At 37.1% G+C, this 21,352-nt stretch overlaps 2 protein-coding genes across 4 annotated transcripts in view; one reads left to right on the top strand and one right to left on the bottom strand.

Annotated features, from left to right (window-relative positions):
• Window positions 1-267: 267 nt before the first annotated feature.
• On the top strand, window positions 268-20,564 carry Actl6a (actin like 6A). 3 transcript variants are annotated; one of them, XM_074073714.1, is made up of 14 exons: window positions 268-292; window positions 4,308-4,384; window positions 4,558-4,732; window positions 7,203-7,303; window positions 8,410-8,507; window positions 10,519-10,613; window positions 10,903-11,009; window positions 11,109-11,198; window positions 12,157-12,218; window positions 12,786-12,900; window positions 13,046-13,126; window positions 15,398-15,493; window positions 18,788-18,874; window positions 20,097-20,564. In XM_074073714.1, the coding sequence occupies exons 3-14, from the start codon at window positions 4,582-4,584 to the stop codon at window positions 20,175-20,177; spliced, it is 1,164 nt and encodes a 387-aa protein (XP_073929815.1). In that variant the 5' UTR covers window positions 268-292; window positions 4,308-4,384; window positions 4,558-4,581; the 3' UTR covers window positions 20,178-20,564. The 3 variants fall into 3 exon arrangements, with proteins under 3 accessions (XP_073929815.1, XP_020024211.1, XP_073929814.1); XM_020168622.2 differs by lacking the exon at window positions 268-292 and adding an exon at window positions 299-463; XM_074073713.1 differs by lacking the exon at window positions 268-292 and adding an exon at window positions 3,255-4,141.
• Mrpl47 (mitochondrial ribosomal protein L47) overlaps window positions 20,096-21,352 on the bottom strand; it is a 13,746-nt gene continuing 12,489 nt past the window's right edge. Inside the window, exon 7 of the mRNA XM_020168624.2 lies at window positions 20,096-21,139. Coding sequence (XP_020024213.1) covers window positions 21,013-21,139 — 127 coding nt within the window. The 3' untranslated portion in view covers window positions 20,096-21,012. The remainder of the gene's footprint in view (window positions 21,140-21,352) is intronic.

Genomic DNA, 21,352 nt, shown 5'->3' with positions numbered 1-21,352 from the left:
TCCCGCCACTCCTCAATGGCCAGCCATATCCCTGAACCTGCCGGGGAATACTTGCATCCAGCCTTCCTCCTCCCTGCGGGCGGGAAGCTCCGCCCACTCCAGCCCCGCAACCCAACTCCTTCCCTTCTTCCGTTGCTTTTCTATCCCCGCCTCCATGGCTGCCTTCGATTGGCTAAACTGGCTATACCGCGACAGGGAAATGCAGAGGATCTGAATTCTGATTGGCTGTAACGTAGACCTGGCCCTCGGATTGGCTCGTAAAAGGGCCCAGCAAGTGTGGCTGCGCTCCAGGGTGTGTGGACTCCGCTTTGTTGCCTGAAGCGGGTGGTGGTGGAAGTTAAGGGGTTCCGGGGCTTAAGCTTATCCTACCCGTAGTCGCGGCCGCTGAAGTCATTTCTCCCCGTAGCTTTCAGCCTAGGAGTCGTGCCGACAGCAGCCATGAGCGGCGGGGTGTACGGGGGAGGTGAGTGAGTGTGGCCGCACGAGACAGCGCGCCTTTTTGGTGCGTGGGGTTTGTAACCGCCGCCTCCAACCCTGCCCTCCCCGGCGGTCCCTTCCGGTCTTCCCTTGTCGGGACCCCGACCTCTCCGCCCCATCCCCGTCCCCGGAGCCCCCCGGTCCTGCGAACGCCCCGGGCGTGGGGGAATCTCCGCCCTGGGAGGACTTGGGTTTTTGGGGTGTGCCCCCGTCCGCGGGGAGGGGACTTCGCACCTCCGCGAGTGTCCCCGTCAACTTGGGGGGATCCCAGCAGCGTGCGAGCGTGAACGCAGCGTTCCTCCGCGCGCCGGAGATGGCGGCCCTGATTGGAGGACTCAGCCTCCCGTCCGTCCGCGCCCGCGCGCCGCACACGGTTCGGCGACTAGTGTAGGGACACTCGGAGTTTAAGGATGCCCGGAAAGTTTACTGGCGTCCTCGGCGTCTGGTTGTGTGATGTAGTGGAGAGATGACCGCGGGCTGGGAATTGTCATATCAGCGTCACTGTGTAGCACTTTAGCCTCGGACAGATTTGGGGTTTTTTTTTTTTCTTTGGTGGTATTGGGGTTTGAACTCAGGGTCTCCCACTTGCTAGGCAAGAGTTCTACCACTCGAGCCACCCCACCCCCACCCTTTTTTGCTCTATAATTATTTTTAAGATAAGGGCTGAGTTTTTTGAGCGCTGGCCTGGCCTGCGATCCTCCTGCTTAGGCTTCCAGGTGGCTGAGATGACAGGGGCGTGCCACTATGCCCAGGTATTGGTTGAGATGGAATTCTCGCCAAAGTTTTTGCGGAGGCTGACCTCGAATCCTCCCAGTCTCTGCCTCCCAAGTAGCTGGGATTACAGCTGTGAGCCACTGCGCCCAGCCTTGGACAGTTTTACTGAACTATTCCGAACTTTTTTTTTTTTGAGTGATAATTGCTACCCCATGAGGTGGTTGTGAGGGTTAGCCGAGATAATGCTACAGTTCAAGTACAGTCTATTAATTGCATCCCGCCTTCTCCTCCTCTCTTATCCTCTGCCTCACTCTCCCAACCACCTGGAAAGGTGGCCAGGAGGCAGTCTCAGTTTATCTGGAAACTCTTTAGATATGGACAGACTCAAGCCTGACTAAATCTCCTGAATTAGAGCCTCCATTCTTGTAAGATCCCCAGATGATTTGAAACACCTTTGTATATGTCCATGTTAGTATTTCTAGTAAGTAAGCAGTTTCTGAAGAGGATTGTATTTTGCATGTAGAGGATAACAAAAATAAGGTTTTCAAAGATCTTAGTTTTTTTGGGTGAAGTTGCAAAGTGAGGTGATATGCTGACTCTTACCATCTCCTTCCCTTCGTTCATGTTCTTGATTTTAATTTCTCACTGTGAGTAGTTTTCTTTCTTTCCTCCTTTTTTTGACGAAGGCCTAGTGGTTCTTAATAATTTACTACCTCTTCTCGAAGGTCAAATCCTGATAGAAAAACTGGGTCTATGTGTCGGTGCCTCGTGGAACTTACATTATGTCATGTTCACTGATGGAAGGAGCTGGAGGCCGTCCTTTATTCTTTACAAAGCATTGTTTAGTATGACTGTTTAGTATGGTTAGTAATAATGCTAGTAGCTAACGTATATAGAATGCAATACTGTTGCACAAGAACTATTCCAAAGGCTTTACATTTAGTTTATGCCTAAATTAATTTAATCCCCAACAGTCAAGAGAGATAGTACTACTGTCCTCATGTGATTGAGGAAGAAAATGAGGTATAGAAAAAATTAAGTAACCAGCCTAGTTATTTCCTTAGTAAGTTGGGAACAGTGATCTGTAAAATGAGGAAAAGACATTTCAGCAAAATCTTTTCCCATTTAAAAAAAAAAAGTTATTTGGTTGTTTTTCTGTAAGTCATTTTTCATTTTTTAAGTATAAAATAATCATGTATGGTTTAGGTATTGAGAGTCAACATCCTGCTTATTGTAGAGGAATATATCTTAAAGACTATTTCACATATAAAGTACAAAGAAATAAAATATATACATGTAAGTTTGTACGTGATACTTGTATATTTACCACTGAAATTAAATAGATACTATTTTTCATCATAGTTGCCTCTGATGTTTTAAGAAATAATATGTCGTTGATACAGATTCTTCTTTCCTTCCCTAGTGGTAACTGAAGTTGGCATGTAACATTCTAAGACCCACGCATATATGCATCCATAACAGTTAAATATCGTGATGACTCACATTCACATTTGTAACTAGCTTTAAAAACTAAGCATTTCTGTGTTATGACCATGTTGATGCTTAGAGCTCTTGATCATTAATTTTAGCTGCTTTTCAGCATTCCACTGTATAAATGAATTAATTTATTTCCCTACTGAGAAACCATTTCTGCATTTTCCTTGGCAAGCAGGATGACAGTAATAATAGGTAACACTTACTGTGTTCATTGTGTATCAGGTACTGTTCTAACTGCTCATATACATTTTAAAGCATCTAGCATGATCATTTTAGCATCCTGTGAAGTGGGAACTATAATGCACATTTTACAAATTAGGAAGCTGAGGCAGAGAGGTTACTCAGTTGCCCAGTTCACATAGCTAATGAATATTCTTGTACATGTCTCCTTTCGACATACGAGTTTCTCTAGACTAGATGAAAGGTACCTATTATGTAGGCACACCTTCAACTTGTGTAGATAACTAAACTATGTGTAGTAGTTATGATTTACAACTTTTACTAGCAAATACATAAGAACTTCTCTTTATGTCCTTGACTACATTTGATCTTGTCAGACTTACTAAATTTTATTTGATGACAGTAAGTAGGATTTATTATTTTTAATAATTGAAAAAATATCTGAAAGACCAAAGTGCTTTGCTTTAGGAGGTCTACTATTTTAGATGAAGTATTTTAAAAGTGTACTTAGAGGCTTTTCTCTGAATTTGACTGAAAAAAAATATAGCATTAAACCTATATCTCCTGATAGTCTCTGAAATGTGCAAACCTTTATTTTAATGATTTTTTACTTGGCCTGTATCATTACACCTTAAGCTCTTATTCCCCAGAATACCTTTGTTCTTAATGCTTTTCTAAGTTTCTTCCCTAATTGCATGAAATATAAGTTATCTTAATGTACAATTGAGTGGTGCTCAAGTGTACTGATGTCTTTCTTTTGCTCCACCAGGTCTACTTTCCACCCATTTCTACCTTCTTTTTTTATTTGGCCAATGAAAGAGTAACTATATTTCTTGTTTTGTGCTTCTTGTTCTAGTATCAATAGGGCCCACTTTCACATTCACAAGTATCCTGATATGGATAAATTATATAATCACCCTGGTTGATGAGGTAGGAGGGGGTTGACCTGTTTAGTAGCCTGGTTCATTCCCCTCTGTGTCAGCCATGGCTGGCTGCATCTCAGCTGAAGGTCACAGCTCTTGTCAGGTAGCCCTCCATAGATAACTTCCTCAGCAGGTCCTGGTAATGGTTCCACCCCTTTGTTTCTTCAGTTTAAGGTTACTGTTACTGTTAATCCTAGGGTATTATACTGTCCCTTCTGTTTATCCTTTTACACCTTGTCTGTGTATTTGTAAATAGTCCCTTTAATAAATAAACTAATTTCCCAGTTTTAGTGCACCACCTCTTTCCTGGTGAACCTCTGATACACAGTGTATGACTTATTATATTTCAGGTAAGTGAATCTTTAAGGTGCATTTAAAACTAATTTCAAGCTAATAATATGAATGTAACTAATTTTTATAGAGTTTTCACATATTCTCCTTTTAAGCATGTTAAATATGCCTTTAATTTCTGTAAAATACAAGTTGTTAATGTTAGTTATCTTTTAATCTTTTCAGATGAAGTTGGAGCCCTAGTTTTTGACATTGGATCCTATACTGTGAGAGCTGGTTATGCTGGTGAGGACTGTCCCAAGGTAAATGTACTGTTAGAGCTAATTGGATATGTAAGAGCTATTAATGAAAAATTTGATTCATGCAGAATTTCTGATTTAGAACAAATAGGGCAATTGCTATTATTTGGTTAAAAAAAAAAAACCTCTTTAATAAAAGCAGGTGAGACTTTGTATCATATTTTTGACTCTTACAGGTGGATTTCCCCACAGCTATTGGTATGGTATTAGAAAGAGATGATGGAAGCACATTAATGGAAATAGATGGCGATAAAGGCAAACAAGGTGGTCCCACCTTCTACATTGACACTAATGCCCTGCGTGTTCCCAGGGAGAATATGGAGGCCATTTCACCACTGAAAAATGGAATGGGTATGTTTTTTCTATGGGTCTATCATAAAATCAGAATATGCATGGTGCATTTTAGGTGTAAAGCAGAGGTTTCTTATAAGTTGGACATCAGCTTTTTTTTTTTTTTTTTTTTAATTCCACAAACTGATATTCCAGGCACTGAAACTACAAAGATACATAAGAAATATTCCTTTTCCTTAAGAAACTCCTAGTCAGGTAGGGGAGATAGATGTATGAATATAAATACTGTACATTGTAGGGGTAAGTGGTATATTAGCATGCTCAATAAACAATGGAATTAGAGAGGAGAGGCATTTAATTCTGTCATTTGGGGGGGTCAGTGATGATTTTCAGAAAGGTAACTTACGTTGAATCTTGATCAGTGAATAAGAATTAGCATGGCTGACAAGGACTGGGTAAAGTAGAGGGGCCAGCGTGTGTGAAGGAATGGAGTTGTAAAAGAAACTGACATGTTTTGAAATGCCGTAAGTTAAGCATGGCTACAACACTGGGTGTGTTAGGGTCAGTGGCAGGAAAGATAAGGGGAGAACAATCATAAAAAGGCTGAAAACCATCCCAAGGAGTATTAATCTAGTAACTGAAGGGTACCTTCACAAGAATTTAAACAGAAATGTGATATGCTTATATTTGCCATCCTGAAAGCTCTCTCCAATAGCAGTATATAGACTAAATTGGAGGGGAATGTTAGAGACAGGAAGGAAAATAAGAAATGTGGGAGTCCAGATGAGAAATGAGGTTTTAAACTATAACACCATTGGTGGAGATCCTAAAGTGGCTTTCAGGATAGCCAGGAGACAGGTGGTACTAAGTGACTGAAGAGATACAAAGGAGAGAGGAGTTGAAAAGGATTCCTAGATTTTTGGTTTAGGTGATTCAATAAAGAATATCAGATACTGAGATAGGAATGAAAGGGGAAGAAAAAGTGTTATGGTCTTAAAGGCAAAACTCCTCTCAGGTTCAGGTACTCAATTCGAAGGACTCACAGGACTCAGTATAGTTGTACTGAAAGCTCAGATTTATCACGCTAAAGAGATACAAAAGGAATTGGACAGAGGGAAAAGGGATTGAGTCCAGAGGAAAGAAAGCGCAAGCCTCCAAGCTTCTTTTTACCACAGAATCACACACGATGAACTTAATTCCTTAGCAACAAATGGTGATGACATGTATATTGTCTACCAGGGGAACTGCTTAGAGACTTAGTATGTAAGGCTTTTACTGGGATCTGTAGATACCACCTCTGCCTAGCATATATTAAAATTCTAGACTCTCAGAAGGAAAGTAGGTGATCAGCATAAGTCACATTGTTTCTACAGTTTAGGCACAGAGAGCTAGCTACTCTTACATTGGGAAAGTTTTGGGTTGATACAAGGATCTATTTACTAGTTAAGTTCAGACATCATTTAAGGGTCAAGTTTGCTACATTAACTCTTTTATGCATGGTAAGTGAGTTTAGTGAGTTCATAGTGTTTGGGACATTGAGTGATAATCCAGTAAGCAAGTCCACAAAAGGTCGTGAGAAAAAAATTTAAGACATTGAGCTCATTATACTAGAGAGTTTGCAATATGAGAAAATGGCTAAGAATAGGGTTCCTAGTGAAAACTTGTTCTATATTTAACCAATAGAGAAAAAAAGGTATTTATGAAGGAGATTGAAAAGGAATAGTTAAGGATATAGTGGAAAATTCAAGAGGAATCTGAGAGAAGAAAATGTTTCTGAAAGCATAAAAATCCAGTGATTGTCAGTGTTCTCAGCTGTGATACTGAGATTTACACTAAGAAGGGGAGAGACAGGTTAAAGCTACTGATAAAAGTCCACTGACTTAAAAAAATGGAAAATTCAGATGGGCCTGTGGAAATATATTGTGCAGATTAATGACATTCCTTCTTTGGGCTGTGGCAGAAAATGTTTGTAAACCCTCAAATAGTCAATAGTGCCAAATAATTTAGAAAGGTCTAGTATGATTGAAAATGTCTTTTAATCGTATTTTTCCAAATAGACTGTGAGGGTTTGTTTTTTTTTTTTTTTTTTTTTGGCAGTACTGACATTTGAATTCAGAGCCTTGAGTATGGTAGGCAGGCACTTTACCACTTAAAGCCAAGCTCCCAGCCCAACTGTAAGTTTTTATGAGTTTCCGATCTAGATCATGCAGTTCTTTTGCATTTCCTCTTGCCTTCTGATCACCTAGTGGGTCTCTAATAAGAATTTATTGAAGAATAATTATTTGGTATTTTTGATACCCTGATTATATTTGGGACATATCTGGGGACTAGAGGGACCAAAGAAAGATTCTATAGCTAGAAAACAAAGATGACCTCTTATATAAAGTACTGTGTTATAGAGTAGATCTGTAAAATAAGTAGATTATATATATTATAGCATTAATTGGCAAGTCATAGAAACAGTCTCTGAAAAGATACTGTATTGATCTGCAGGTAAGCATTGTTTTCAAGCTATTATCTTATATTCTAGTGGAAGACTGGGATAGTTTCCAGGCTATTTTGGATCATACCTACAAAATGCATGTCAAATCAGAAGCCAGCCTGCATCCTGTTCTTATGTCAGAAGCACCGGTGAGACAAAGACATTCTTTTCCAACTTTTCTTTAGTTTTTGTTTTGTCCTTTAGTTTACTACTCATTTGAAGAATATTTCCTTTTTCTTTAAAGAAGCATAGAAATTCACACTGTGAATTTGAAAATTAGGGAAAAGGATTAATTTTAAATACTATTACAACTTTTGTTATTTCAGTAAATATTCAAGAAGAACTGAATGCCCAATGAGTTCTGGTGGTTATTTATTTATTTATTTATCCCAGAGATTTGTTTAATTTTGATTTCCTTGGACTTTCCCATTTTGGCTTATGAATTGTTTGTAACCCAAAGGCAGTGTATATCTATCTACTTTTATACTCTGATCTCTGAGAAGTCAGATGATGGAGTAGGGCTACCAACTTCTAAATTAAAGTCTATTGTGAAATACACTTAGTACATAGACAAAAGGTCAAGAAGGTGAGCATAGTGATAAGTTTTCAGTGGCTATTGCTTCTCTTTTTTTTGTTTTAGCTGACCTGGGTTAAATTGTCCCTTAAGTCAGCAGTGTGTTTAAACCGTTCTCCTTTGGGGAAAGCAAGCAAATGACCAGGTGTGATCACTTCTCTGGATTGGTACTTAAACATTTCTAAACATCTGAATTGCAATGGACACAAATCCACAGATTATTTTAAAGTATCCAGATACTTAAGTTTGGTTCCTTGATTTGCCTGCTGCTTGTTACTGTTTCTAACATCTGGCTTCCTTTTCTCAGTACCTTAGAGTGGGAGAATTTGGTGTTTTAAAATTCATATTTAGGATTTTGGTTATTAGATTTAATCTTAAGATTTAATAATACTTTATAAGAACCTTAATTTCCCTGTATTTTGAAATCTGTAATTTCTAGAATTCATAGTAGCTAACAGTTTTACGTATTAAATAGTAAAGTTTTAATTTATCATTTACCAAATTTAATTACAAAAAGAAATAAAAAATAAATATAAAGATATTATTAAAGATTATTTACTGTAGTGTCTTACTGTTTTCAATGTTTTACATGTTTGACAAAATAGTTCTGTAATATCACTTGAGATATATCAGTATTTTAATTCTTAAACAATAACTTGCATTTTTTTCTGCTTTCTCAAGTGGAATACGAGAGCAAAGAGAGAGAAACTGACAGAGTTAATGTTTGAACACTACAACATCCCTGCATTCTTCCTTTGTAAAACTGCAGTTTTGACAGCGTATCCTTAAAAGAGTAATACTCAGCTTTTCTCCAGAAGTATATATAATGCTACTAAATATACCTGTGGCAGAAGACAAGAACTAGTTCTTGCTTGTTCAGAAGTTGATCTTTTTCCCTTTTTTCTTGCTTTTTTAGCCATCCATCTTTTTGTATTTTTTGTTGGAATTGATAATATACCGGAGATATAATAGAAAAATAACATAAATTCTGTTTGTAGACAGTTGTGTGTGTGTGTTGTATGCATGTTTAAGAAGGGGAAGGTGGATAGAGAGCAGTGTTTTAGAGATTGCTATCTTCCCTCTCTCTCAGTATCATAGAAACTGAAATTGACTGTAAATCTTTAAGATTTACAGTCAGCAGATATTTGTTGTAAGCACATTATTGGACAAATAGGAAAACAATATATCCTGAACTCAGTTTGTAATAGAAATACTATTTTTAAAAAATTAAATAACAAATGTGAATAGTACTTCGAAACAAAATTGGTGTGGAGGGCATGTGGTTCATACCTATAATCCCAGCACTCAGGAACCTGAGGCAGGAGAATCACAAATTTGAGGCTAGCCTGGGCTAGATGTAAGACTTCAAAAAAAAAAGTAAACGAATGGGAGGCAAAGTCATAAAGAAGTACATGATTAGTTTGAATTTTTTTTTGTATAGTAAATCAGAGGAGGAATGTAGCAAGCACTTATGAAGAAAATAGAATTTAGTTGCTACTAGGCATGGGTTTTTCTTTTTTTTTTTTAAGCTTTTACTATGGAAAATTTCAAACGGATGATATAATATTATATGAGCCTCTGTGTGTCCATCACCCAACTTCAACTTTTTTCAACACAAAATTGTATCAAGTATAACCTGTTCTCATCCTACTATGATTTTGAAGCAAATTGCAGACACTATATAATTTCATCCATAGAAAGTTCAGCATGTCTCTTTAAAAAAAAAAAATGACCATATCTTTTTCTTTTTAAAGAAAAAACACTTTAGTATATCTGAATTGGGACCTAAACAATGATCATATGTGGTATTTATTCAATATGTTTCTTCATCTCTTAATCTGCAGATTCCCTTACCCTTATGCAGGTGTGCACATGCATGTGCGTGCATGTGTGTGTACACATGCACTGTGTGATTTATTTGCTGAGGAAAGTAGATTGTTTACCCTGTAGAATTTTCCATCTTCTGAATTTTGCTGACAGGTGTCCTTTTACTATGTTCCTTATTGAGCACAGTGATTTCTCAAACTTTTTAGTTTAAGGGCGCTCTCACACTTTTTATGTGGTTTTATCTGGTAGTATTTACTAGATTAGAATGTAAAGCAGAAACTTAAATTTAAGCTTAACTCTAAATTAAAAATTAAAACTAAGAAACTTTAAAAAACATTTACTTACTGATTCATTGGAAGCTTATAAAAATAGACCCATTAGCCCTGTTTACCCTCACCGTTTTTTTCTCCTCAATCCTTCAAAGGTTGTCTGTTAGTCATCAAGACTTACCTATTTCCATGTTTTTTCTCACATCAATTTGTTTTGTCTCTATCCCACTGATACTGCCTTAGGTGGAAATTATTTTCAGGATCATTGCAGCACCTCCACTTGCCATGCTTGTTCTATTTAGTGCAGTTTTAATAATCTTTCTAAAGTGTCATTCTTCTTTAAGCCAGGATCATCTCGTACATTCAGTCTTTGATTCTGCTTTCAGGCTTCTTGAATTACTTGGAGTTTCCTGACTACGGTCATGTTTTCTTTTGGTTTAGAATGTTCACATGATACAGGCCTTCTGTGGCTCAAAGTTGAGTTCTTATACCACCATTGTGAAAGTCCTGCTAATGTAATTTGGTTTTAAGCTAGAATTATTATTTGACACCAGTTTTCATCCCTAGATTTACTTTAACTCATTTTAAACTAAATGCATGTGTTTCAAAAATGGCTTCTGAAACATGTGCCTTCCCTTCATGATAGATATTATAGGACCCTTCTTTTTTTCTTTTCCTTAATGCCTTAAACTAGATTTGCTAATGGTCGTTCTACTGGACTGATTTTGGACAGTGGAGCCACTCATACCACTGCAATTCCAGTCCATGATGGCTATGTCCTTCAACAAGGTAACTGTGTAACCTGGATACATTGATACCATATGGCTTTAGATGTGAGGAAGACATTAATCATGAAGTTAGGATTATTAAATCATATCAGTCTCCAATTTTTTTTTAAATCAAGGGTATTTTAAAATTTTAAGTATATATTTAAAAGTGGTAAATGACTTTATGCTTTGAAGGACAGTTCAGTTAATTCTTCCTGAAGAAACTATTCATATGTAACACATTCACAATATGTTTGTTCCAAGAAGTTTAGACTTACTGGTCTTTTATTGTTGTTTGATCTGATTCACAGGCATTGTAAAATCCCCTCTTGCTGGAGACTTTATTACCATGCAGTGCAGAGAACTCTTCCAAGAAATGAATATAGAATTGATTCCTCCGTATATGATTGCATCAAAAGTAAGTAATGATTGAATTTTCCTTGTGAAATTTACTTCCACCTCCCCACTTCTGTGTTAGGAACACTGTCAACTTACCCCATACTCTTGATACTTTCAGGAAGCTGTTCGTGAGGGATCTCCAGCAAACTGGAAAAGAAAAGAGAAGTTGCCACAGGTTACAAGGTCTTGGCACAATTACATGTGTAATGTAAGTAGCCCTTATTCTCTTTACAAAAGTGTTGAAGGATATAAGTCCTCGAATAGAAAATGGGCACATTATATTTTCAAACTCTGTATTTTTAATATTTTATGAACAGAACTAATAGCTTTGAGTTGGAGGAGGCCACTCTTCATATTTGCCAAGCAAATATCTTTACAAAGTACTAATAATCATTTGGATTACTATGATAAGACCTACGTGTTATTTTATTTAGGTGTTAGGATAGAAGCAAGCATTGTGCTGTTATGTACCTTCTTTTGTCTAAGCAAATGGTTTTAATTTTTGTAGCGCCCTGCTACTATGGCTTGGTTATGGTCTCTTTCCCAGCATTAGTCAGCTATATCAAAAATATGTGATCACTCATAGCAAGGAGCTGATGAGAGATTCTCTTCACTAAAAATCCATATCTTAATGTATATCACGTGATACAGACTTTTTGTGGAGGAAAGAGGCTAGTAAAATAATCTGTTACTCCATAGATACATACTAATTTCTAACTGTAAAATACAGGTCACAGTTTACTGTGAGGGCATGTATTGTGACAGTTTTTTGAACCTAAAGGTCACGCATGTATGTATGTGTGTGTGTGTGTGTGTTAGAACATGGAACAATTGTGAGGATGATTAATAATTTTTGCCTAGATATTAGACAAGATTTTTTCTTTATCAACCCCCAGAGGGCATGTGTATTTCAGCAAAATTTTAACTGTTTTATACTATGTGTAGTAATTATAAGTTACATGGGATATGATATGTTTGCATATTCTGGTAATGGAGTCTTGCTTGAGTAGACTTCTCTTCATTCAGAAATGTCTAATTCAGAAGAATTTTTTAATTTTTTTATGTTTCTGGGGAGAAGAGAGAATCATTTTAAATATAATGTTATAAAAAATAGATTGCAAAGGCAAATTTTAACCTTGATCATAAACTTTTTTCTTAATCCATAGTGTGTCATCCAGGATTTTCAAGCTTCAGTACTTCAGGTGTCAGATTCAACTTATGATGAACAGTATGTTTTCTTATTTACACTCTGTACTTCAAAAAGCAAGGAAGATTTTAAAAAAAATTTTATTTATTATTGTACTGGGTGTACATTGTGACATTTGCAAAAGTTCTTACAGTATATCATAGTTGAATTCACCTCCTCTATCATTCTCCTTTATTCCCTTCTCCCCTTTCCTAGGTTAGTTTGAACAGGTCTCATTTTTCCATTTATGTACATGTATATATACTATTCTATCATATTCACCCTCCTACACAGCACAGTGTTCTTTAATATTCAAAGGAACTACAAAATGTGTTTAACTAGTCTAAAGGTATAAAGTTGTTCTAAGATATACCAAATATTATTTTACATCCTTAAATTTGTAGGTTTTTTTGTTTTTGTTTTTGCTTTTTGCTGTACTGTGGTTTGAACTAGGCCTCACGCTTGCTAGGCAGGTGCTCTACCACTTGAGCCATTTTGCCACTGCCTTGAATAATGTTTTAAAATATTCTCAGTAACAAATTGGTAATTCCCATCTATAATTTTGAAGAGGATGGTTTTTATGTGTAATATTGTTTAACATGTTTGCAGAGTAGCTGCACAGATGCCAACTGTTCATTATGAATTCCCCAATGGTTACAACTGTGATTTTGGTGCAGAGCGGCTAAAAATTCCTGAAGGATTATTTGACCCTTCCAATGTAAAGGTATGGAAGCATATTTTACAATTAGCTTAACTTTTCCTATGTAAGAAGTTTGTGTAGTTTTTAAAACCGACGTAAGACTAAATTTGGGGAATATGCTTTACTGTATGAAGTTCTTCTTGTGAATACTCATTTTCTTTTGTTCTAGGGGTTATCAGGAAATACAATGTTGGGAGTCAGTCATGTTGTCACTACTAGTGTTGGAATGTGTGATATTGACATCAGACCAGTAAGTGCCAGTCTCCTGTCATCTGTATCTGATAGGGCAGTGAAATGCCCCACATCAGTACCAGGTTGTCAGTTTGGCCACTGACTTCAGGGTTCATTTATAGCAGTATATGTAAAAGATGAAAGGAAAAATGCAAAACTCTAGAGCTGTAGGATCCAGTTTTTATCTACACTAGTTTCTTTATAAATGTGGCTCATGGCTCATGTATTGGACAGTGCAGATGTTTAGATCATTTCTATCCTCAGAGAAAATGTCTTTGGATACTGCTGCTCTAGAGAGTTCCTAAAATGTGGCAACTCAACATGTATTGCAGTTTTTCTTGCTTATCATATAACTTGACTTCTACTTTTGTTTTTCAGGAAGGTGTGGTTTATGTTACATAACTTATACGGAGTTTATTTTATTTGTCTATTTATTTTGTGGTACTGCGGTTTGACCTCAGAGCTTTGTGCTTGCGAGGCAAGGCTCTACCACTTGAGCCACACCTCCAGCCCTCGTAGAGTTTATTTTAGATGATCTTTATATTTGTTGTACTTTGTCAAGTTTGAACTCATTGTATACTGTATTTATGTATTGATTATATTCTGTAATCACTATTGTTAAATTAATTATAACTTACTAAACCCTAGGTTAAGTTTATACCCCACATGCTGCCTCAGTTGTCTTTGAGTTGATTTCCTTACAGCATGATGCTGATCACTAGGGTCTGTAAAAGGCTTTTGGGTAACTATGAAAATTGTTCTTTATTTCAACTAATGATCTAGCAGGCCATGTGCTGCTTCTAGGACAATAGGAATATAAGTTTGGAATTTTTTAGTGCAAATCTAAGGTCACTTTGGGGGGCAGGCAATTAAAGTACATTTATAAAAGTGATAACTTTCTGTTTTTATTGAATTTCTCCTTTTAACTAGGGTTGCCTGCAGAAGATATACTTTTATATTTTATTTTCTGTTTCAAAGTTCAGATGATTTAGACATTCAGAATAAGTTTTTTTAAATAGGAGCTTAAGGGCTGGAGGCCTGGCTCAAGTGGTAGAGTACCTGCCTAGCGAGTGCAAAATCCTAAATTCAAATCCAGTACCATCAAACCAAACAGAAAAAAAAGGGAACTTGGCCACTTAAAAAATAGGTTGACATTGGACTTTTTGATGCATATATGCAAATTGGAAATAAATATACTGCTTATAAGTAAGAATTTGTTTTTATTTGAGAGGCCTCAGCATGTGTATTTTGAAAAAGTGCCCCAAGTGAGTGTGACTCACATCTGAGCAAAGGAGGAATATAGCAGTCAGTTTATCAGGAATATTTTCAAAATGTATCATTGTCTATCATAATGTTAAAATTTCACTATCTAATTTTTTTCTTTTATTCATATGTGCATACAATGTTTGGGTTATTTCTCCCCCCTTCCCTCTACCCCCTTCACTATAATTTTTAATAACTTCTAGATGAGTATTCTAAGATGAAGTCTTTATAAAATATACTTCTAATATTGGCAGTTGTCTGCTGAGAAATTACGATTTTTAGGATAATAGAGTTAAGCTGGTGGTTCTTAACCCTAGGTGCACATTCGAATCATCTGGGCAGTTTTTAACAAACAAAACCCTTGCCTGGATCCCATCCCCAGAGATGGCATTTATTTTTTATTTACTTGTCCCTAGGCATTGGTGGCATAAAAGCTTCCCATGAATTGAACGTGCCGCTAGGGCTGAGAACCACTGGTTCAAATTACTAGTTCTACATAGAAATTTAAAATTTTCAAAAGGGAGGAAGGAAAAATTGTATTGGAGGTGTTTTTTTTTTTTTTTTTGGTGGCACTGGAGTTTGAACTCAGGGCCTACACCTTGAGCCATTCCACCACCACCCCCGTTCTTTTTTTTGTGAAGGGTTTTTTTGAGATAGGGTCTCGAAAGTTATTTGCCTGGGCTGGTTTTGAACCTCAGTTCTCCTGACCGCTGCCTCCTCAGTAGCTAGGAATAGGTGTGAAGCACCTGTACCCGGCAGAATGTGTTTTTTGTTTGTTTGTTTTGAGACAGTCTTGCTATGTAACCCAGGTTGGAACTGAACTCAAGCTCCTCCTGCCTCTCCCTCCCAAGTGCTGAGATTATAGGCATGCACTAGCGTGCACATGCTTTCAGGATATAGTTTTATTTGTACTGTATTTAAAACTGTTGGAAAATTAGGTTCAACTCCCTGCACCTAGTAATAATAATAATAATGATAAAAACTGTTGGAAGCATTTGACTAACTTATTTTCTTGTTTTTATCCTAGGGTCTCTATGGCAGTGTGATAGTAGCAGGAGGAAACACGCTAATACAAAGTTTTACTGATAGGTTGAATAGAGAGCTTTCTCAGAAAACTCCCCCAGTAAGTTCTTTTTGTTCTCTAATAGTATTGCTTAGTTATTTTTGTCCTTACTAATGGTTTAATTTTATAGATAAGGATTCATTTTTTAGCAGATAGCTAGGTGATACTGTGTATGTGCCTGGTACAGTATTAAAGTTAATATCCCTTATTAGTCAGATTTCCTAGATAATATCTATTGATTCCTTTTATATTATTTAAATCCCACTTTATCCATCAACTTTATACTTAAGTGCCTATAGTCTTAAGTGCTTATACTTAAGCACTTGAGAGACAAAGTCTAGTCCTTGCCCATCAAAGGCTCAAATCTACAAGAAAGATTAGACATGCAAAAAGTAATGACTGAATGTGCTAGGTTCTTTCATATGCCATGATTCAGGTGCTCTTGGGAACACTGAGAGGCAAACATTTAACTCTCCAGGAGTATGAGAGGAAAACTTCACGAAGAAGCTATTTCTGAATGAATACAAGTTCAAGAGGTTGCTAACTTATGAAACGGCATGTTGGTGGAGGGAAAACCATGTGCAGAAAGTATGGGAAGATGGCATGTTTCAGTAATTCAATATAATTGAGTTGCAGTTACGTAGAAGTGTGGAGAACTGTGGCTGGAAAGATGGCTGCTGTATTAGTTTCCTAGGGCTGCTATAACAAAATGCCACAAACTGATTGTTCTGAAGGTGAGAAGCCTGAAAGTGAGGTGTCGTTGTGGCCAAGTTCCCTCTGAAAGCTGTATGGGAGAACCATTTCTTCCCTTGTGGTAGCTTGTGGTGTTTGCCAACAACTCACGACTTGCAGCTGCAGCACTTCTGTTCTCTCTTACAAGGACAGCAATAAAGGCCCACCTTAACTCCTTCAGGATCTCATTTTATAACTTACATCTGAAAGATCCTGTTTCCATATTAGGCCATAGTTATTGGTTTTAAGGATTAAGACTTCAACATATCTTTTAGAGGATACAATTAAATCCACAACAGATGTGTAGTAGATCACATTTTATTAATGAGTACTTTAGATTTTATATGATAACAGCAAATTGACAGAATAAACTCTGGCAGATGACTGATGATCTCATAACTGTGTTTTAAAAAGATCAGTGGGAGAGTAATGAAGGGGTTGAACTGACCAAGCTAGGCAGGGGTGTGTCAAGAAACCCCTTTGAACACTGACTTTCGAATTAATAATGACAGACAGGACTGTAAAGTAGGTATAGTGTATGGAGGGATCTTGTGGGAGGGGGGAGAGTAAATAGAGGAGATAAAGGTCAGGAGATACGATTAATGGGCTTCATATAGATATACAAAATAGAATAATGGAACTTCTTGCAGTTGCTTTTAAGTGGGGCAGGGAAGGGGTTGGAGAGTGGAGGTGGTTGGGGGTGACCTAACCTGTGTGAATGTAAGGCTGTTTGAAATTGTCATAATGAATCCCTCTTGGACAATGAATATATCCTAATAAAAAAAAAGATGAGTGGGAACATTGTGATAATTTAAAATGATAGAAGAACCTGGTTTAGGGAGAAGGTAATTTACATGGTAGATTAATAATACAATAGCAGGCTTAATCTTTAATTTTTTTTTAAATGGGGGTTGAACTCAGAGCCTCATGCTTACTAGACAGGCACTATACCACTTGAGCCCTTTTTGCTTTAGTTATTTTTCTAAAGTCTTATGATTTTGCCCAGGGTCAGCCGCAGACCTTGATCCTAGCTATGCCTCTTGGTAGCTGGGATTATAGACGCATACAACCATGCCCAGCTCTTGGTTGAGGTGGGGGGGGGTCTTGATAACTTTTTGCCTGGGCCAGCCTTGAACCATGATATTTCTGTTCTCTGCCTCCCAAGTCACTGGGATTATAGTTATCAGTGGACCCAAATATAATCTTTAAATTTTAAAACTTCTGTCAAGTGGTTTTTTTGGTAAGGTATTCTGCACCTTAAAAATATTAACTCTAAAATACTGTAAGGAGTTACATAGGCCATAACTGTATCTGTAGAATTTATATTTTTAAGAATCCTTTGGCTTCTCCTATAATGTTTTACATATGTAAAATTAATCATTTCATAGAAAGTTCCTGAATAATGAATATAGACATTGGTGGTCAAGGTGTACTCAAGGGTAGTTAGAAACTCCTTGTCCTGAGCTGAATGTGGTAGAGCATGCCTTTAATCCCAGCTGCTTAGGAGGTAGAGATAGGTCCAAGGCCAGACCAGGCAAGAAGTTAGCAAGGCCTTCATCTCAACCAACAGGCTGGGTATGATGGTATACCTCTGTAATCCCAGCTACTGGGAGGCATAGGTAGGAAGATCAAGGTCTGAGGCTGGCCCTAGGCAGAAAAACAAGACCTTATCAAACAAAATAACTAAAGCAAAATAGGGCTGGGGACATGGCTCAAGTGGTAGAGCCTCCTGCCTAGCAAGTGTAAGGCCGAGTTGAAACCCCAGTACCACCAAAAAGAAAAATGTTCCTTGTCTTTTGGGAAGTAATTAAAAATCAACGAAAATAACAGGAAAAACAAAAAACCCATTCTGTAATAGTGACGTTTGTTATCTACAAATGTTCATCCCACCTACCCCCAGCACCTCTCCCATATCCCACACTCCTGCCCTCCCCAATATGTTTACTTCATTATGAAAAAAAACACTCAAACTATGTGTTCATATATAGATTAACTGGAAGGTATCAACAACTTGAGAAATAACTCCAGAGGCAGATTCCTGGGCTTGGGGAAAAATCTCTTGGTAGAGGAAGTTAGGTAAGGGATAATACAATACCATAAAATTATCAAGTGTGATTTCAAAACAGAAGCACTAATTTGGAAGGCAAGCAGTATGAATAAAAAACTTCCAAGATGTGATGACTGTGTTTTGATTTGGAAGGGTAAGGGTGAGCTGAGAAAGGATTAGAATAGCATGAGGCCTAGAAGGGGAGGGCTACAAAAAGGGAGGCAGGATGGGGTAATTCTATTTGGTGCTGAATGAAGTAATATACAAAGTACTTAACATAGCATCTTATTTGTGCTGTTAAGTATATGTTTTGTAGAATGCCATATGTTTTAAGAATATGCTATCCTTCCAGTAGTTTTCTAAAGCTTCTACCGTTTTATTTTATCACACATTGCACATTAAAAGCCATAATCGAAGCATCTTTAAGTGTCTTCCTATGGAGCAGTCTAACCCATGCCTACTATTAGTCTGGCGATGTCAACATTATCAGAATTCCACTGAAAATAATCAAAATTGAACTTCCTAAGTTGAGTCAGCTGTTTTGGTTGTACTAATGCTTCCTCCCTCTATTTCAGAGTATGCGGTTGAAACTGATTGCGAATAACACAACAGTGGAACGGAGGTTTAGTTCATGGATTGGTGGTTCCATTCTAGCTTCTTTGGTTAGTAGATGATAAGCTACTTTACAAAAATGAAGACTCTTACTTGAATTAACTTTAAATGTACTACTAAAAATACCAAATTTAGTAAAAATATCAAAAATAATTCCTGTGCTAATTTATACTTGCATTTTATAACTACTATATGAGTGGAGGACCTAATAATACCAATTTTATATTCTGACAAAACAAAATGCCCCTTTGCCTTATCAGTGGATATCTGTTAGCCTACTTTCAATTTCCTCTGTCAAACACAGGTAGAAATATTAACATGCCTCCTCTTTTAATACCTCCATTGGCCCTAGTCAGAGCATTTAAAATTAAATCATTCTAGCCAGGTGAGGTGGCTCACACATGTAACTCTAGCAACTCAGGAGGCAGAGATCCAGAGGACTGAGGTTCCAGTCCAAAGTTCAAGAAAACCCATCTCAGCCAATACAGAGCTGGGCTTGGTGCATACGCGTCATCCTAGCTCTAGTGGGAGGTCCAGACCAGCCTGGGCATAAACATGAGACCTTAACTCAAAAATAACTAAAGCAAAAAGGGCTGGAAGCATGACTCAAGTGCTAGAGTACCTGCTTAGCATGTGCAAGGTCCTGAGTTCAAACCCAGTACTGCCAAAAAAACAACAACAAAAAAATCATTCCTTCTTAGAGTCACAGCTGTTCCTGGTCTGTAGGTGAGGCATAGGAAATCAGACATTGGTTCTTGAGGCAAAGTGAAGTCATGGTGCTGATCTTGGACTAGTTTCTGCATTGAATCAAGAGAAATAGTCCTGGTACTTTTCTGTGCCCTAAACATTTATTTCCCCTTTACCTCAGAGGAGCTAAGGCAAATGCTTTTAAATATTCAGGTCTTCCAACAATTTCTACTACTGCTGAGGTTGGCACCAAGCCATCACAGCCATTTCTAAATCCTATATAGTGTGATAGGTGAAGGCTTCTATATTTTTTCAAGCCTGAAAGGCAAGGCTAAGTAGTACCTTTGGGTGGTTCTAGAGGAGGGCTGAAATAAGGGAGTGATGGAATACATCTGGGGGAAAGAGGATTAAGAATGCTTGAAGGGCAGCCCACGCAGGACCACTCTATTCCCAAGGGAGCTTTCATTCTTTCTTTGCTTAATAAACTTCCTCATCTTTGACTCAAAAAAAAAAAAAAATCTTCACAGTTTTAAAAGTACTTTCTAATAAGAGGTAAGACACAATTATTTTTTTCCCATTTTACAGGGCACCTTTCAACAGATGTGGATTTCCAAACAAGAATATGAAGAAGGAGGGAAGCAGTGCGTTGAGAGGAAATGTCCTTAAGAGTTCCCAGACCTCCACCTTCCTGTGTCACCTTGTTTCATAGCTTTAGTATACTCAGGAAAGAATGACCATCTTTTGTAGAATGTTTATACATTTTTGCATATTTCAATTTCCACTTAAATTTTTTAAGGCTTTAACTAGCTCTGTAAATTGAGTTTGTGCTTTCCTTGAAATGCACTTATTCTTATTACAAGCATTTTATAATTTTGTATAAATGTCTATTTTCTCTAAATATTTTGCTTTCAGTAAAATACCTTCCAACTCTGTTTTATTAATTACCAGTGGATTGGTAGAATTGCTTTTTATTGACTAGTAAAAGTTACTGCCTATGCTTTTTACCTTAGGCTTACAAAAGTAAATAAAAACTCCTAGCCATTCCAGAACATGTTTTTGGACTACTGTGTTTTGTGACTTGCTACTTTTAAGTACTTACAAACTGTATTTATCACTATTTTGAATGAAAGTATTCAGTTAATTAACAGTAATGTCCACATCCCTTCATGTCCTGTTAACAATAGTAAAAATGTTACCTGAATTCCAGAAAGTGACTTAATTGCCTTTGCTCTGGCAGTTCACATCACTTTCACCCACTAACATAACAGGTGATATTAGTCTGCTTAGATGTCAGAATTTATAAAGTGGGGTCAACCTGATTTTTAAAAATTTAGTAGAACTACTTCCAGAATTAACATACCATGTTAACCATAAGAACAACTGGCAAGTCATTTGATCAAAAAGTTTCTTTATAAACCACTTAACATATATATATATATATTTACTTTTGTATATAGACTGTTACAAGAAAGACAAAATGTACATTAGGAGTTCCAACAACTTAGACAGTATGACTTGACTTCTGGGCTTCAGAAAGATGTGGAAACTTTTCCAGAAGAAGTTTTTCTTTCTTTTTCTCTAAACTTTTCTTTCTTGCTTGGATGCGGGCTTGTTTTTCAAGTCTCAGTCTAGAATAATAAAAGCACAACAGTAGTTTATATGAAATTATTTCCCTGTTACTAAGACTATCAAAATATGTACAAAGCAATTACGTAAAAGCCTCATGTCAGTCTCTACATTTGGTGTTATTCACATTATTAAACTTTAATAATGACCACTGTAAACCTATACCAACCATCTTTCCTATTTCCTGACTATAAAGGACATCCAGATCTTGTAAG

The sequence above is a fragment of the Castor canadensis genome, chromosome 5 (genome assembly GCF_047511655.1).
Source record: "Castor canadensis chromosome 5, mCasCan1.hap1v2, whole genome shotgun sequence".
NCBI lineage: Eukaryota > Metazoa > Chordata > Mammalia > Rodentia > Castoridae > Castor > Castor canadensis.
This window is presented reverse-complemented; position numbering and strand designations above follow the sequence as displayed.